The following is a 19,748-nucleotide window of genomic DNA, read 5'->3' on the forward strand; positions in this document are numbered from 1 at the left end:
TCCAGGAAGGAGAGGAGGGGAGAAGAGAGAGTTTGCAGGGCCGTAGTTACTCAAATAGTTACAGCTATCTCTTCTTTCTGGCCACATTGGTGGGCTATTTGTTCTTGAAAAGTGTCTCAGGATGACTCCTCCCACTTAGTAGCTGGAAAATCACATCCTTCCAGAAAGGGATCTAGAGGATAGACACGTGTGGAGTGTACATTGTTAGAGGACTGACTGGAAATAATCAGTGCAGAGATCCCTGTAGGCAGAGCCACAGCCTTCAGGTCCCATAAAGGCAGAAGGATAGGAATAATCTACTGCATAAGAAAGCCGAAGAAAGAAAGGAGGACCAAAAGCACCCTGGGGAAGAAAAAACAATTGGGATTCAGTACTGGAAGATCTTTCCCTCTGCCAAAAGATGCTTCATACATAATGAATCACAGATTGAAAATGTAGCCTTTGAAAAAAATCCTTACACAATTGGTAAGAGAGAAGTCTCATACCAGCCACTGAATTTTTGCAACAATTTGGGCCTCCCTGCACAAGTGTACTTTCAGACTCAGATTCCTCCAGCATCCAGGACTTCTTAGTTAACTACGTACTCTCAATAAAGTGAAAAGGATGAGACCTCTGGGAAGCAAGAATTGATAGAAGCTGGGCCAGGTGCAGTGGCTCACACTTGTAACCCCAGCACTTTGGGAAGCCAAGGCGGGCGGATCTCTTGAGGCCAGGTGTTCGAGACCAGCTTGGGCAACGTGGGGAAACCTGTCTCTACTAAAAATACAAAAAAACTAGCCAGATGTGGTAGCGCACACCCATAATCCCAGCTACTCATGCGGCTGAGGCACGAGAATCACTTGAACCCAGGAGGTGGAGGTTGCAGTGAGCCAAGATCGCACCACTGCATTCCAGCATGGGAGACAGAGACTTTGTCTCAAAAAAAGAGAAAAATTGATGTAAGCTGGAAACTGTCCCAGAAAGAACTGTGCTCCTCTTCAGTTTGTGGGATTGATGCTGAAATGCATCAAAACCAGCCTGCTCGTTATCCTATTTTAAAGGAAAAAGATGAGTAAACCATAGCATTACTCATTAGGATGTTACCAGATATGTGAGGGTGAGAGGGACTCCTAGCTACAAGTAGAAGTGTTCCACTCTACCACTGACCATGTGCAAAGTAGCACTTTTTCCCTACCTTTTTAAGATACTTGGCCAGGCACAGTAGCTCATGCCTGTAATTCCAGCTCTTTGGGAGGCCAAGGCGGGCAGATCACCTGAGGTCAGGAGTTCAGGAGCAGCCTGGCCAACATAGTGAAACCCTATCTCTACTAAAAATACAAAAATTAGCCAGGCATGGTGGCATGTAGCTGTAGTCTCAGCTACTTGGGAGGCTGAGACAAGAGAATCGCTTGAACCCAGGAGGCAGAGGTTGCAGTGAGCCAAGATCGCACCACTGCACTCCAGCCTAGGGGAGAGAGCAAGACTCCATCTCAATTAAAAAAAAAAAAAAAAAAAAAAAGATTTTCAGTGATTCTGACTACACATTTTTTTTTTTGAGACAGAGTTTCGCTCTTGTTACCCAGGCTGGAGTGCAATGGCGCGATCTCGGCTCACCGCAACCTCCGCCTCCTGGGTTCAGGTAATTCTCCTGCCTCAGCCTCCTGAGTAGCTGAGATTACAGGCACGCGCCACCATACCCAGCTAATTTTTTGTATTTTTAGTAGAGACGGGGTTTCACCATGTTGACCAGAATGGTCTCGATCTCTTGACCTCGTGATCCACCCACCTCGGCCTCCCAAAGTGCTGGAATTATAGGCATGAGCCACCGCGCCCGGCCCCGACTCTACACATTTGGATCTTTCCATTTATCTAGTCTTGTGCTAAACTTTAAAAGTGTCTGACACTTTATAAATGTGTATAAATGTATACTGATAAAAGATCTTCTACATGATTTTTTGTTCAGAATATTCCTGTCTTCAGACATATTCAGGAAACCCTGCTGAAGTTTTTTAGGAGGATTGCTTTGAATTTAGATTAACTTAGGAAAAAATTATAGTATTTGACTGTTATATTCATTTTTAGGAAAATTTGCATTTTAAATTTATAGCCCAAGTGATATATTTGCAACATTGAATCTAATGATGCTTATTTCTCTTACATTCAAATGTTTATGTGCCTTTAAAAATATTTTTTCTTCATTTTGATCCTATATATTTCATGTTAAGTTATTCTTTATTAATGCCACTTGTAAAAGAATAAAAGTTAATGTGTTTTAGTGTACCAGTTCCATTGTTCTACTCTAATAAAGATATATAATGGTTTTGAATATAGGCTCCCCTTTTGAAAAATGTCACAAAAAATTTGTCATACTGGTGTTAGTATTCAATACTAATACAGCGGGCAATAAAATTGTCCTCAGTTCCTGGTAATAGTCTGGGAGAGAGTCCACATGGCACTGAACTTAATAATTTGTCTTCTATAGCCGTGGGTGCACACAGTAACTCTGAATAGAGAACCCGTTGTGCTGCCTGCAGCTCTGTGTCCCCTGCAGCCAGGTGCAGGTGTACAGCCCATGCAGATGTGCAGCCCTAAGCCCTGTTTACACACATGGCCACCTGCTGTACCTTCTAACCTGTTTTGAGTTGAGGAATAGAGTGCGTGAGTCTGTGAACTCATCTCTGTGATCATCAGCTGCTTCGTCTTCTCTTCTGTGTTACAGATCACAGTAACTTGACCATAACTTCCTATGGTGAGCCAGAATATTACTTTACTATTGATTCCAAAGGAGTCTTTTGTTGCTGATATGGTTTATACATCAGAACTTTAGCTGTTCTTGTGCCAAATTGGATTGTTTGATTTTTTTTTAATCTTCAAAGCATAAATAGTAAGGACAACTATGATTTGTCAGTTTCTGCTCTGTAACAAATTTATTCCCCAACTCTGTGTATCACTAAAGCAAATCCAGACTCTTCATGTTCTACCTTTCACTCCCACTCAAAACTTGCACTATTGTACGTAAGCATTGCATAATTATCCCTAGTTGTTTTATTTTTTCACTCTCTTCCCCCAGATCTTTTCTCCTTAATAACCTTAAATGAATTGTCATCGTCTCTTACTTGCTCTCGTAAACTACTGTCATTTTCTCACTTTCCCTTCCCCTAAAAGTAGACTGCACAGCTCTCTCGCTCCGCAGCATCCTCGTTCCAATCCTAGGTCACCCCATGTGCTGGACTTGGCCTCCCTGTGTCAGCAGGTGTTGTTGGTCATTTCACCTTCTCACTTGTGGAAGCCCCGTTCTTAACTCTTGTGCCTGGATTGCTGTACCACTGGTATACAGCAGAGGTTTCTCATCACTTCATAGGCCTCTCACTACTCTACATTTTTCTTCTTGGTCCTCCTACCTCATCTAAGCCCCTGTCTTCAGTTATATATGTGGAGTGATGCCCTCATCTGTGTCTCCTCCAACTCACCCTTCCACTGCCTTCTAAATGTGTCATTTTTGTCTTTTCAACCCTTTGTTCCTATTAAGGAACAAAGATGAAAAAACCTGGATTCTTTCTTTGAGCTTACCCACTCTTTTTCCCCTATATTCAGCAGCCAAACCCAGATGGTCTCTGTTGCATCCATTAGCCAACCCCCACCTCTACTTCAGTATGGATACGATTGTTCTAATTCTGGCCTTTTATTGCTCACCTAGTTAGCTAACACCCTAATTGTGATCCCTGCCTCTGGCTCTGCCTCTGATGAGCCCTCTCCCCTCTGCTGCCTAGGCATCTTCCCGAGGCATAGATAATGCTCAGACCTCTACAGCTCCTGAGCTCTCCTGCTGCTGCACAGTTGCACAGACCATCTCCAGAATAGAGCCTGTTCTTTTAGATGGCGTCCTGGACCTTCCATGATTTGGCTCCAGCAATCTTATTTTCAGCCATCTTCTTTTCTACCACTTTTCCAAGCCATCTAGAGCAAAAGGCTGTCATGATAAGAACTCTTAAGTGTGCTGCTGGCATCCAGCTGGTCAAACTTGGAATCCAAGCTTCACCTTCCTAGCTGTGTGACTCCAAGCATGTTAAATAGCCTCCTTTACTTTTTGTAGCCTCAGTTTCTTCACTCAAACCAGGATATTATTATCTTATTACTTACCTTATGATACTAAAAAGACCAAAAAAAGAATCCTTATAGAACTCTTAGCACAATCCCTGGCACATAGTAAGCTAGAGGAGCCTCAATAAATGCTAGAGGATGATGATGTTGATCTCATCATAATTATTATCCTTATTAAAATTTCACTTAAGACAGAAGTGATGCTGGGTATATTACCCATATAAGTGTGTCATACCCTTGTCACTGTGCCTTCGTGCCTTTCTCTGCCTGGACTACCAAAATCCTAATCACACCATAGTCTGCAGCTAACATGTTACCTTCTCACTGGCTTATCACCTCCCAGGCAGGAGAGCTCTTGCCCTCCTTTGAACTGTCCTATTAGTTTGTCTGGACCTTGGCTCTTATCATATAATTATCTGTTCTAATGTTCCATTTTCTGTATTTGTGAGGCAAATAGTTATTGAATGCCACTGAAAATCCTTTCTTCTGTTTGCTGGCTATATAGCCCTGGGTAAGTTGCTATTAATATGCTAGCACTACCACAACAAAATACCACAGCCTAGGCATTTTCAACAACAGAAATGTATATTCTCACATTTCTAGAGTCTGGAAGTTCAAGATCAAGTTGTTGGCCGGCTTGGTTTCTTCTGAGATCTCTCTCTGGCTTGCAGATGGCCGCTTTTTCCTGTGTCTTCTCTTGGTGTCCTTACATGTCTGTGTCCCAATTTTCTCTTCTTATGAGAACACCAGTTGGATTGGATGAAGTCCCACCCTAAAGACCTCTTTTTGACTTAATTTCTCTTTTAAAGGCCCTGTTTCCAAATATAGTCACATTCTGAAGTATTCGAGGGTTGGGACTTCAACTACGACTTTTGGTAGAACACAGTTCAGTCCATAACAGTTGCTTTAATCTTTCTGTGCTTCAGTTTCCTCTTATGGAAAATCTGCAAAAAGTACCTCTTGAGTGGACTGAAAGTATGTAATATATGCAAAGCAACACCGTAATGCCCCATAATAGATATTTAATGAACATTCATTACCTCTCCCCTTACTACTTCATGCTCCTTGAGAATGAGAATGAAGCATCTTGTGTCCTTGCACTTCCTAGGACAAACTTTGAACACGATTGCTTGTAAATATTTGGTGAATGAAAAATCAAGTAGCAGAAGTGAGTCCGTAATAGTTGTATGCATTTCTCTTTCTCTCTTAGATGGATCCAGGTACTAGATAGTAGCTAAGATTTAATAACAAAGACTATACCAGGAAACATGTAGGAAAGTCAGTGTTACCACTGTAAATAGAATATATCACACTGAGCCAGTTCAGCATGGAATATTTTCCCACGTCCTACTTACCACAGACTCCAGAAAGTCATAGGGAAATGATTTGTGACAAAATTGCACACACACAAAAAAAACCAGTATCTTCACACAGCCAGAGCTCTCAAGTGATGAAGGACGCAAAGACATTGCACACAATAGGTGTTCCTGTCCATTGTCTGCCGATTCAGCTATCTTTGATCTCTGCAAAAGAGGAACCATGGGTATGGTACTGTGAATGGATAATAGACTAGGAATCGGAAGAGCAGCAGGCAGTGTGCTACTCAGTGATCAAGTCGTGGCAAGACCCAGACACCGTGCATCTGATGATAAGTATCTTGTCTTGGTGCCTTGGAGTCTCTCATTTCCTTCCAGTTTGACTCCAAAGGGCCTGTTTCATCTTCAGCACTTTTACAATGTGCCACTTTGAGTCTGTAGGTTCTTTCTTTCAGAGGCCACCACAGTTAATAGGTACATCATTATGTTTTCTTCATATCACTACATTCTTTCCTCCCGGTGCATCTGCCTCCTGCAGCCCTCTGAAGTGGATTTGACTCCTACTTCATTCCTAGTGATAACTCACTTTGCTGTTTTAAAAGAAGTGGTATCTGTCGATTGGCTTGGAGTCAGGGAGTTGAGTGTAAGTTCTTGTTTTTTTTGTATATAATGCTAGCAACTTTTACCAGTGTTAGTAAAGATAAGAGATAATAAGACAACAATTCTGTACCTAAGAATTGTACTCTTTCATAACGATACCACTTGGATATGTAGAAAGTGTTCATTGTGACATCAGATGTAAAACAAACAAAAGTTATTCTGTGAAATAATATGGAAGACTGGGATTAGAAACCATGGCATTCAGGAAGCCAATTAAGCTGATTCTCAGAATTGACAGATTCTAGAGATGGTGAAGTGCAGATGGTATAGTGCAGGGATTCTCAGCCTCACCACATGTCATAATCTATCTCATAGGAAAATTTTAACAAGGACAGATGCAGAAATTCTTATTAAACTGTGAGGACTGAAGTCCAGAGGTCACTATATTTTAAAAAGTTTTGCAAGTGATTTTAACATACATCCAGGGAAGAAAACATCAACGTAGGAGGAAAAAGGGAAAGAAACCAACATGTTTGAAGTAATGGCTCTGTCTTGAGCACTGTGCTGGCTGCTGTACATTCTCCATCTCTTTTTATCTTATAGTAAGTTGAGATGGTTTGACAAATAGGGAGACTGAAGCTCTGCCTTCATGTGGGCCACTCAGCTACCTCCTTCCCTGCTGTTGGCAGTGCTTGGATGAGTACGCATTGTCTTCCTCAATCTGTCCTCCAAGAAGACTGGTACTCTCTGATTACTTTGCATTTTACCTTGGGTAGAGATGGTCTTACCCTCTTTTGAGCTTTGAAAAGTCAGCCTTCAGGCTAATTCCAACCTGATGAATCTTTCACAGCAATTCTACCTCCATAAAACAGTCTTTATATTTTAAATTTCTATTCATTTTTCTAACTATGCATCAGATTTTCATATGAAGAGTTTTGGTTCAGAAACACAGAGAACAGTCCTTACTGTGTCCCTAGCTTGGTTACTCGACTAGGTGTGTTTCAACTTACCATTCTACCAACCGTAAATAGCTCAGTCCCTATCACTTGGGAAATGTAGGTGCAAAACATTCAAGGGCTGTAAACAAGCAAGGGGTTGTTCTTCCCAGGGACCTGCAGGTTGCAGCAGCAGTGTCTGAGCAAAGTGGACCTATTCTGAGCAGTAGGGCAGGGAGCAGCACGTCTTTATGTGGACCAGAATGCACCAGCCTCTGTGTGTCATCTCACACTCTGCTTCCTAGAGTAAGGCCCTTTCTTGGGCCTTTCAGTGAATCCAGCCCAGGATTTGATTTTGTGTTGTTCTCCCCTCACCAAAAAAAAAGTTCATTTGCACTTAAGGAAGAACAAGAGTGTCTTGATTAAGGTATCAAGTTGGTAAAAAATGCAAAAACAATTTGATTTAGAGAGTTAATGAATGAACATCTTTCTTGGATTCTTTTCATTAATATTATACATATTAGGTAAACTGTGTACAAGTGTTTATTTTTCGGTTTTATTTTATTTTATTTTATTTTGTTTTATTTTATTTTATTTTATTGAGACAGAGTCTCACTCTGTCGCCCAGGCTGGAGTGCAATGGCGCAATCTCAGCTCACTGCAACCTTCGCCTCCTGGGTTCAAGCGATTCTCTTGCCTCAGCCTCCCGAGTAGCTGGGTTTACAGGCGCCCACCTACACCTGGCTAATTTTTGTATTTTTAGTAGAGACGGGGTTTCACCATGTTAATCAGGCTGGTCTCGAACTCCTGACCTCAGGTGATCCGACTACCTCGGCTTCCCAAAGTGCTCGTATTACAGGTGTGAGCCACCCTGCCCAGCCTTATTTTTCTTTATGGAAGTAACACATGATCTATATAGAAAAAATTTTAAATACATCAAAAAAAAAAAAAAAGGAAAAGAAAGATATTTATAATTCTACCACTTTAGAAGCACTACTTTGGTGTATTTCTCCTACATGGTGGTAAGGGATGGCAAGGGAAATGTGTTCTAGCATTTTAAATATATGAGAACTTTTACTTAAAAGTATATATTGAACATTTTTCACTGTTGACTGCATAGTATCTTTATGCATGAACATACTTAAATTCATTTAACCCATCTCTTATCATCAGATATTTATGTTGTTTCTAATTTTTCTTTCCAGCTATTAAAACTAATATTTCAAAGGCCATTCTTGTAGCTAGTTCTAATTAGTAAAGTATAGTTTGGATGATTAAAAATTTCATATATCTGTGACAAGGAATAACAAGTTGAAGTACAGGAAGAAAGAATGTAATTGCTTCTGATAAATATAGGCTTAGCTTCAAAATAGCTATCTTAAAATTTCCCTTATAGTGTACTTTACAGGTTTCACTGATGCTCTTGGAGATAAGGCATCCAGCCATTGTTGGAATGAAATAACACACGATGTTCAAAGTTTGGGTGGTAATTGATGCAGTACATAGTTTTGCTACTTCACATACCATTTATCTCATTTGAAAAAAGCAATTCTATACACAAGTAATACATAAATAAAATTATAAGAACTTGCAACTCCGTAAAATGAGATTTGATGATCAATTTGAGTTTTTAAGAGAAAAAAAATAACAGCTTTCATCTAAGTTTACATGTTCTCTGGCAGTTTTTGAATCATTGCCAAACTCATGACATCCATCATTCAAGACCCTTTGTCCTCCTAGTACCCCTTCTATTCTGAGAGGCAGATCTGTGTCTCATTTGGATACGAATGCTTTTCATTTTATTACTGCCTTTGTGCCCTTGGCTTTGAGCCCTGTGGTGGCAATTGTTTGTGCTTCAAGGAGTGTTTGTCATTTCAGTGTGAGGACTCAGGGAGGTCAACAGAAATCTCTGGTCTTTGCCCTCTTTCAGCCCCCGCATTAAGGAGGTAGGGCTTCTTCCTAGGCAGTAACTATATTTTGATTCATACTTGTAATCTCTAACCATTTTGATTGATGGCACAAGGACTGAAACTACATTCTCTTGAGGATAGAATATTCTTAACCTTCCTTGAGAATAATCATTCATCTCTTCCTGACCCACCTTTACCGTTTCTTTGCTTTGATCCTAAATCTTTTTTATTCTCTTCAGGCTGGAGGCTCCCAGGTGATTTTCACAAATCCTTTAGAAATCGTCAAGATCCGTTTGCAAGTGGCCGGAGAAATCACCACTGGTCCGCGAGTCAGCGCCCTGTCTGTCGTGCGGGACCTGGGGTTCTTTGGGATCTACAAGGTAACTTTTTTTTAGTCATTTATTTGATTACTTTCTCATCTCCTAATGTAGAAACTGTTCATTAACGTGAAATCTGTTTTTTTTGCATTTCTACATCTGGCTAAGGTGTTCTGCCTGAGCTTCAGGGGCATCTTCATGCCAGTTAGAAGGAGGTGCCCCTTCCTGCCATCTGCCAAAAAACCATCCTCATCAATACACAAATCCAGGATGACTGTGATGGGAATCATGCCTTCTAGAGTTGTTCAGTGTTGCAGCAACACTGGCTAGAACTCTATGTGGATTTGTTATTGATATGCTGAGTTCAGTTCAAGGAGAAACCTGTATCATAATTTATTTTCTGATCCTATACGTATGTTCCGATCCATGTTTTCTATATATATGTATGCCTTAATTATTATAAATCTTAATCATTTTTCATTTAGAAAATTTTTTTTCAGAATGATTGCAAAACCAAACTTCTAGAGGATTCTTGAAATTTGTTATTCATACTGCTCTACCAAAAAGTTATCATGGAATTTACTAGAACTATTTGCCTATATGCCTAGCCGTAAGGCTGTGTCGAACATAAAATATACACAATTTTTCAATTAAGAATTTTTTTAAAAAAACATTTTATGCAGCTTGACTAAGTAAACCTTTAGGGGTATGGGAGAAAAGTCAAATGTTTACTTAAAATGGTTTCATTTATTTACACAGAAATGTATACAGTCACATATAAAATTAATAATGCTTTGTTTCTATACATACGTATCAAGAAATATTCAAATTACTTATGAATTTTGAATCAGCATCTTGATCTCCACTTAGCTCACTTTTTAGGTCATCTGTTAGCATGGTTTTGCAGAATACACTGTCTTCATTTTTATCCCAAGCTTTGTAAGTTGAAGCATTTTTGACCTTCACGTATGATATTGTTCCTGCAAATTTTATCTCATAGAAACATAATATTAAGACAAGTCAGTTTCTTTTTTCCTATTCCCAATTCATTCTGAATGAATATAACTGGTCCCTATAATGTAACAACTTACCATATTGCTTTTTAGAATGAACTCGAAATGACTTATTTTGACATTTGACACAGCATTTGTGAGATCCTTCTCCTAGAAATAGGTTTTTACTCTTTTCTTTTTAAACTGAGTTTTGCAAGTGACCTCAGCAAACATCCAGAGTTAGTAATAATTGTGGCTGTTTCAGGAGAATCTGCCTTCCCTATATGGTGCTCAGCTTCTCAAGGTCAAGTGATTGGGGAGTGTACTTCATGATCTGAGACTTTGTGAGGATCGAATATAATGTGATGCCCTCTTTTCTGGGATTAATTTTAGCAGGGGAAATTTTTGCCTTATATTTAGGCATATGTGGTACTTAGGAATAAACCTGCTGATTTTTTAAGTAGAACTTAAAATGCTCAGTCTGTGATTGTACAATGTAACACAATGTTCTATAGCTATTTTGCTTACCAATTTATTACCCAGCTGTAAAAAATAAACACTATTTTCATGAGGCATAGCATTGATCAATTTGAAGAAAAATAATCTTTTCTAAATTTTTAGGCTCTTACAGTCTGTAATATGAAGTAGCAGCGTGTCATTTTGACAAGATGCCAGGAGTCTTTCAACGGGTTGTCTGGTAAAAAGCACTTAGGTACTATGGCAATGACTGTTATCGAAATGTCTAGATGAATAAAATGGTAGAAACTTGTTTGCTGATACAGAAACAGAGGCTGTTAAACTACCTGCAAATGATACAATACTGGGACTTAGTGCTTTTCATCTTCACATTATTTAATAATCTTAATCCCCTTTAACACTTCTTGGAAGTAGTTGGTATCCTGATTTTGTAGTTCAGATGAAAAGAGGCTGCCAACCATGATATCTGAGCTGAAATTGAGGCTCAGAAATTTCTTGTTTCCACTTTTGTGCTAAAATTGCTTTCCTAAAATGAGCAGGATTGTTCAAGTTTGAGCAAGAGAACTCTCTCATATGAAGTTAGTTTAATTATTGGTCTAGTGGTTTAATCTAGTTCAGAAGCATTCCAGAGGGCTTGGTGCTCCCTTCTAAAATGCTGTTTTTGGAGTGTTGGTAATTACCAAGAAAATCACTAATGCTTTGAGCTTCTGGAACCTTGATTTCATTGCAAGAAAGTGACCTAGTAATCTCTACCTTCCTGCTGGCCATCAGCATCAGCTACATTCAGAGACCCGTGAGTCAGGATTTCATTCCACAGATGTTGACCTCTGTGGTGTGGACTCCTTTCAGTCTGGCAAGCCTAGTTGGTCCTCATTTATATTTTCCCAGCATTCTGTCTTGGGCTTTGTTTCTTGTGAACCTCTCTTCTCCAGACCTACCCCACTTCACCTTTACATAGTCAGACATCACAGCAGGTTAAGATCCATCTTTCTAGGGAGCATCACAGCATTAGCATTGCTTTGTAGTTTAATGTGCTTTTGTTTCAGGATAGCACTTTTTAGTAATAAAGCTTTTCTGTTTCTAGTCCTGGTTGAGTAGAAAAATGCAAATGACTAGGAATGACCTCACACAGTCCTTTTAAACCTCATATGTGTCCCTCCAGGTGGGTGTTTAAAAAAGAAGAACCACTGTCCTAGTTTTAGTTGAGACAGGTAATCTTCTTTCTCCTTCCCTCTGTTCTTTTGTTTCTGTTGTTAACATTACAATGCCAGACCCAAGAAGGGTGAGTGGTTGGCTCTGTGTGTTTAGACCTGCTGAGCTTTAACCTTACCTAAATTGGAAAATCAGCCTTTCTGTTTTTCTCCTGTATTGACTTGCAAAATAAGCAAAGTATTCTGACTTCCCAGTAAATGGCAATTAGAATACTTCCTTTAGAAATACATTTGCAACTGAAAAAAAGTAGAAAACGGTAAACATTTTGAATTCCTAAAGTAAGAAATAGTTCAGCACAAGTACAGTAAACAATGTAAACAAAGCCCCCCCCACCCCAATGCTAACATTTAGAGAGATTTAGTTATAGCACAGTGGATATAGGTGATTGAAGTGAAGGCAGAATAATTAGTTGTCTTTGAAAGAGCTATTTGAATGTAGCATAGCTAAGAAAACAAAGTCTACTACTTTCTAAAAAGAATATATGAGGATGTATTTCCCTTTCACTGCATAACTTCTGTTTTATTGCATAAACCCCTGGAGCATAAAAGTAAAAGTCAAATAAACTGTCATAGAAAAGAAAGTTGTATTATCTATTTTTGAACGTTACCTTTTCCATAGGAGCTGTCAGAGCGATAATGGGGGGACAAATGATACTTTAGGAATGGAATGAAGCTTATCATTTAGCAGTAAATGGCAGCACAACTTATTAGGCCTAAAAGATGTTCATTAGGAAGCAGTAGAACCATCTGTGTCTCTTTTTGAGAACAAACCATGGTCAGTGAAGCAATGACAGCTAGGATCCATCAAGCACTGTTGAAAAGTTTTCAAACTCAATAATCACAAATTAAGCATGGACTCTAGCGTGGAAGGTTACTTAGGAATATGGACTCTGTCTGCTGTCTTCTAATCAAAGGCATTGGTTTTTTCCACTGCATTTGACAGTATTCAAATATATTTTTATCCATATATGTAAATGTTGTATACATGTGTTCAACTGTAATGCGTGTATAAATGAATCATTGGAGCTATTGTTCATAAACTCAGAAAGCAAGTAATGATATATCAGTACATTCTTGTTTATTCTGCCAGTTAGCTCAAAGAAAAATTGATTTTTTTCAATTTTAAAAAGTAAAATACAATTTATATTTCAAAAAATCAAGTAATTCAGAAAAGTATATGAAGAAAAGTAAAATTGTCTCCCTATCCCTTACTGCTCCAGTCTCTTCAAAGGATAGCCACTGCTTAAGGTTTTACTATATCCTTAAAAAAAGAAAAACTTTCTGCTCATATTACTATTTCTCTTTCAAAAATTTTACCCATATCAGCATCAGAAAAGTACATATGTTTTCAGGAGCAAAGACTTGGAATCAACCTCGGTGCCCATTAACAAGAGACTGGACAAGGAAAATGTGCAAACTACACACAGTGGAATACTACACAACCATAAAAAGAACTAAGTTATGTCCTAAATTATGGATGCAGCTGGAGGCCACTATCGTAAGCAAATCAATGCAGAAACAGAAAAGCAAGTATCATGTTTTCACTTGTAAGTGGGAGCTAAACTTTAGATACACTTGGGCACAAAGATGGGAATGATAGGGACTCCAACAGGAGAAAGGGAAAGAGGGAAGGAGGAAAGGGCTGAAAAACTTCCTGTCAGGTACTATGCTCAGTACTTAGCTGACAGGACTAATAGAAGCCCAGACTTCAACATCACGCAATACATCCTTGTAACAAACCTCTATATGTAACCCCAAATCTAAAATTGAAATTAAAGGAGAAAATTTTACATAAGAAAGTATGTGTGTTTTAACACAAATAGAATCTTTTCAAACACAATATATCTTTAAGTTCTTTCCTCGTTTTATTTTATAGCTGTATACATTTTTTTGTTTATCTAACCAGTTTCCTGTTGATGAATATTTATGTTTCTAGTTTGAAGATATTACAAGCAATGCCATGGTGATCATCCCTATGTATATTTTGACATACTTTTTTTGTGAGTGTTTAGAAAGGATAAATACATAGCAGTGAAGTTGTTAGGTCAAAGGGCATGTGCACTTTTTAGTGTTAATAGATTTTATCCAGTTTTATCAGTTTTTCCCTTTTTTTTTTTGGTAACATGTAAGTACTCATAAGACTAATTTGTCAATTTATCCGCTTCTAAAATTTGATATTTTTATGTGCTCATGCCCTGACCTGAAGGAAGCAATTGTTTAGTCTACTTTGAGAACACATTGCCATTCTAGTTTTCTGATACCCAGGGACATGCTGTAGTTTTACAGCCTATTGGCAGTTCTCACCCATCCATTTTTACTTGTATCTTTCATCTGAACCTCTGTGAAAGCCTCTTCAGGGCTTTTTAAATTTTGACTCTTGACTCTCCTAAATCCACCGTTGCCACAGCAGCCAAAGTGATCCATTTAAAATGTAAATCATATTAATTCACTCATTCAGCACACTCTTATTGAGAGCTTACTGTGTGCCAGGCACTGTTCCAGCCTTCAGGAGCTGGCTGTTTAAAGCCAAGTCCCTGCTCACAGTATACTGGGGTAGGACAGGTCAGCCATCAAGAAAACAAAGATATGGCCGGACACTGTGGCTTACGTCTGTAATCTCAGTATTTCAGGAGGCCAGGGCAATATCTCTTGATGCCAGGAGTTCAAGACCAGCCTAGGAAGCATAGTAAGATACCATCCCTACAAAAATAAATAAATAGAAGTTAGCAGGGCATGGTGATGCACATCTGTAGTCCCAGCTACTTGGGAGGCTGAGGCAGAAGAATCACTTGAATCCAGGAGTCTAAGGCTGCAGTGAGCTATGATTGCACCACCACACTCAAGCCTGAGCAACAGAGTGAGACCCCGTGTCTAAAAAAAAGAAAAGAAAGAAAGGAATACACAAAATAAATATGACATTGTCTGGTGCTACCATGAAGAAAAAGAAGCTGATTACAAAAATAGGCAAAGGACTTGAATAGATATTTTTCCAACGAAAACATACAAATGGCCAACATGTATGTGAAAAAAGGATGTGAAAAAATTCTCAGCATCACTAATCATCAGGGAAATGCAAATCAAAACTATAGCGAGATAGCTCATCACACCTGTTAGGATAGCTATTATCAAAAAAACAAAATATAAGTATTGGTGAAGATGTGGATAAATTGAAATTCTTGGTGGTAGAAATGTAAAGTGGTATAGTCTCTGTGGAAAACAGTATGGAGTTTTCTGAAGAAGTTAAAATAGAACTACTGTATGATCCAGCAATCCCACTTCTGGGTGGATGTCCAAAAGAATAGAAATCTGAAGAGTAAATATCCGAAGGAGATACCTGGACTTCCATGTTCATTGCAACATTATTACAATAACAAGCTATGAAACAACCCAAATGTCTATCAACAAAGGAATGACTAAAGAAAATATGGTATATAATTAGCCTTAAAAAGGAAGGAAATCTTGCTTTTGCAATGACGTATATAAGCCTGGAAGACATTATATTAAGTGAAATAAGGCAGTCACAGAACTGCAAATACTGCACGATTCTGTTCATATGAGATATCTAAGTGTATATTTCTTGATGTATGAGAGAGAGTGACAGAGTCTTTTCACAGATACACCAACACCAAAAATTGAAATACATACATAAATAAAAATGTTGTGCTCTACTACTGATAGACTTTTATTCTCTCACTTAAGGAAGGATTTTTAGAATTTTAAGGAGAGAGTATCAAGTATACCTCAAGGAGCCAGGTTTTGTATCTAATATGTGTGAACATTTTAAAAATACTACAGGTCATGTAATGTCCATAATTTCTGCTTAAAGGTTTATTAAACAAAAACTGGAAAAAAAAAGAAATTTAAAAAATAATTTTAAATGTATTTTAGATTCAGGGGTACATGTGCAGGTTTGTTGCATGGGTATATTACATGATGCTGGGGTTTGGGATTCAGTCACCCAGGTAGGGAGCATAGTACCCAACATTTAGTTTGAAAAAAAAGATGTGTTTGTTTGTTTGTTTTTTACAAAACTTCTTGTCCCTGTGCTTCAGATGACTGGTTGACTCATCTGTAGAAAGAGGATAATAGTCATACCTACATTATAGGATCATTGTGTGGATTTACTAAAATAATGCATGTAAAGCTTATAGGGTGGAGTTTAGCTCATAGTACACGTGATGTGTTAGTTGTTATCAACTTTTGATTACTGAGTGTCAATTAAGGGATTCTTGCAGGAATACCTAGTTTCTTCCATATTACTCCAGTCCTGGGTAATTTCCAATGCTGTGTGGTCAACAACCTCTCCAGGCCGGGTCTTCTGCTTTGGACTTTAGAATAGCAAATTAAAAGGAGATGGCTTGAAAAATGTTATTTTTATAAAACAATGCCCAGAGGAATTGAGTATGCCAACGATGCTAGAAAAAAGAGATTCCTTAAAGTGTCAGCAGATGATTGATTTTTTAACCATTCTTTAATTCTTTCATCAAATGAATATTGAGTGCTAACGCTGTTAGATGCTAGAGTACCAAAGATGTGTACAGTATCATTGTCTTCAAAGTGATCTACATTAAAAGGTGAGAGAAGAGAAACATATAATTGTAGTGTCATAAAGTTCTTTTAAAATTTGATTTTAAAAGGCAGTACCTTTTTTTAAGGGAGAATATTCAGATACAAAAGAGTATCTAACAATAAAATGCTAGTTTCTCAGCCTAAGCCCAGATAACCTATCTTTCCAGAGACACATGTTTTACCAAGTTACTGTTATTGCTTGTTTTCTTTTTTCTTTCTTTCTTTCTTTCTTTTTTTTTTTTTTTTTGCTAAGTACCCACAATATTAGTTTTAGGACAGAACTTTTTAATTTTATCTAAACTTTTAAAATATGCTAGCCTTCATATTAAAAAGTATGTTAAATGATGCTAGCTATCCACTGTTTGTAAGGTACTCCAAATGTATTTTCCAGAAGTGATAGATATATTTCTGCTGAGTCATCTTTATATTCTCTGGTTTCTAATCATGACCAAGAGATGTACTTTAAAAATGGCCAGCTTAAGAAATGCATTAACTGTAAAAGATATGCCTTGTAACAACCAAAGAAGCCCATGTGATGTATGATCAATTTAACAAACTACTAGTATAAATGTACTTAGTAGAATTAGGTCTTCCACTGAATAAAAGGTTGGCCTGATAAACGTGGAACTCTATTGTGATTCGGGTATGAAACCACATAGGACTCATATTTTGTTAAAATTATGTGTTATATATATTTCCATTTTCCACTCCAACAGGACAGTGTGCTTTCATTGATAATAGTAATTATTATCATCTTTTATTGAATTATCTTTGATTAGAGATCCTTGTGCTAGGTACTATACTAGCTACTTTATATTAATCATTGGATTTAAGTTTTAATGTTTTTGTACAAATATTACTCAATTTTGTAGATGAAGAACTTGAGGTACAGAGATTTTAAGAACCTTACCCAACATCAGATAGCTGCTAAATAGTAAAGTGATGATCTGAGACCAGGTCTCTGATTATAAAACCTGTATTCCTACTCCTGTAATGTACTGTCTTTGATGTGGAGTAGAAGAATAATTCAGATATAAATCCATATTTAAGATGATACATTTTAAATATGTATTTCTTTGAACGCAATATACTTCTGTATCTAAATCATCCTCTTCAAGGATGAAGCATTCAGAAGACTTTGCCCATGGGCTGGGCACAGTAGCTCATGCTTGTAATCTCAGTCAGCACTTTGGGAAGCCAAGGCAGGAGGATCGCTTGAGCTCAAGGGTTTGAGACCAGCCTTGGCAACACAGCAAGATGTCATATCTACTAAATATAAAAAATAAAATCAAAATTAATCAGGCATGGTGATGTGTGCCTATAGTCCTTGCTATTCAGGAGGGTGAGGCAAGAGGTTAGCTTGAGCCCAGGAGATTCAGTGAACAATGATTGCACCGTTGCACTCCACCTTGGGCAACAGAGTTGAGACCCTGTCTTTCAAAAAAAAAATAATAACAAAAGAGTTGCACGTAGAGTGGTGAAACACAAGGAGAATACCAGCTCAGCTAACTGGTTAGCCCTAGTGGTTGCTGTTGTAGAGAAATGGTGCTCGTAGAGTGTATTGAAGGGGGTTTGAAAAAAGAACTGTTTACTTTCTCCCTGGACTTTGTGATCTACATCAAGAAGAAAAACAAGAAATTATCAGAGGGCACTGCTTGCATAATCATTGCACATTTTAAAGGAAACTTGTCAAGAGAAAGTTTCAGCAACAACCAGATTGAGCATCTCTTCAATAAGACGTTCTGCCCATAAGATTTCTAGCCATTGGTAAAGCAGATTTTTATTTTAGACGGTGTTCTGCTCTTGTTGCCCAGGTTGGAGTGCAGTGGCGCAATCTCAGCTCACTGCAACCTCCAACTCCCAGGTTCAAGCAGTTCTGCCTCAGTCTCCCAAGTAGCTGAGATTACAGGCATTAGCCCCTATGCCTAGCTAATTTTTGTATTTTTATTAGAGACGGGGTTTCACCATGTTGGCTAAGATGGTCTCAATCTCCTGACCCCATGATCTGCCCGCCTCAGCCTCCCAGGATTGCAGGCGTGAGCTACCACACCTGGCCTGTAGAGCAGATTTTAACTGATCATCCAACTGAAAAAAAACTAAAAATGTTGGATAATATATTTTGTAAAAGACTGTTTCCAGATGATACAAGTCAAGGAAGTAAGGAATATTCAAACCTAAAAATAGATGAGGTAAGCAGAACCATAAAGCTCTTTTTTGCCTTGATGGCATATGCCAAACACTTGAATGTGAACAATAATTTTAGAAGTCTCGGGACAATCAGGTACTGCCCAAAGTGCTAAGTATCAAAAAACAAACAAACAAACAAACAAACAGGGCTAGGAGTAAGGTGAAGCAAGCAGGGCACTTAGGATGCAGTTTCAGAAGGTACTTACTCCCAGGTGTCAGTGCTACATGCACACATTCCTGATAGTGCCTCCTGAAAGTTTCTACCATAGACATCACTCTTCTCTTATCCTATTCCCAGTCCTTAAGAAAATCCTCCCCCATGAAGTTGGCACCTCAAAGGGCTACACCCTCAGTGGAAGAATAAAATAACAATGTTCCCTTCTACCCTAGGCTACAAGGAAAATTGCCTTGCCTCTCAGTGAAAGAAGAGAAGAGGTGGGTGCAGGGAAATACTCCATGAATCAGAAACTTCAAGCTGCTCTCAATGGGCTTGCAGGCTGAATTTATATTTTTTAAGTGATATGAAAAACTTCAAGTTAGAAATTTATTTTTAAATCATCTTGAGCTGGGCGCAGTGGCTCAGGCCTGTAATCCCAGCACTTTGGGAGGCCTAGACGGGTGGATCACGAGGTCAGGAGTTTGAGATCAGCCTGACCAACATGGTGAAACCCCGTCTCTACTAAAAATACAAAAAATTAGCCAGGCATGGTGGTGCACGCCTGTAATCCCAGCTACTTGGGTGGCTGAAGCAGGAGAACCACTTGAACCCGGGAGGTGGAGGTTGCAGTGAGCAGAATAGTGCCATTGCACTCCAGCCTGGGTGACAGGGTGAGACTCTGTCTCAAGAATAAATAAATAAATTTTAAAATAAATAATAAATAAATAAATAGTCTTGATAGTACTCCCAGGCCTGAGGAAAGCAAACACAGGCTGCACGTGGTGGCTGACACCTGTAATCCCAACACTTTGGGAGGTCGAGGTGGTTGAATCACTTCAGGCTAGGAGTTTGAGACCATCTGGCCAGAAAAATTAGCTGGGTGTGGTGGCTCGCACCTGTAGTTTCAGCTACTAAGGAGGCGGAGGCACAAGAATCACTTGAACCCGGAAGATGGAGGTTGTAGTGAGCTGAGATTGCACCACTGCACTCCAGCCTG

At 38.7% G+C, this 19,748-nt stretch overlaps 1 protein-coding gene across 2 annotated transcripts in view; it reads left to right on the forward strand.

Moving 5' to 3' along the window:
* SLC25A13 (solute carrier family 25 member 13) overlaps positions 1-19,748 on the forward strand; it is a 205,200-nt gene that overhangs the window by 162,777 nt on the left and 22,675 nt on the right. For both annotated transcript variants that reach the window (XM_012450767.2, XM_012450769.2), the window contains one exon: positions 9,081-9,221. In XM_012450767.2, coding sequence (XP_012306190.1) covers positions 9,081-9,221 — 141 coding nt within the window. The remainder of the gene's footprint in view (positions 1-9,080; positions 9,222-19,748) is intronic.

This window comes from Aotus nancymaae, unplaced genomic scaffold (assembly GCF_030222135.1).
Source record: "Aotus nancymaae isolate 86718 unplaced genomic scaffold, 86718_ANA_hifiasm-v0.15.2.pri h1tg000025l, whole genome shotgun sequence".
In the NCBI taxonomy this organism is placed as follows: domain Eukaryota; kingdom Metazoa; phylum Chordata; class Mammalia; order Primates; family Aotidae; genus Aotus; species Aotus nancymaae.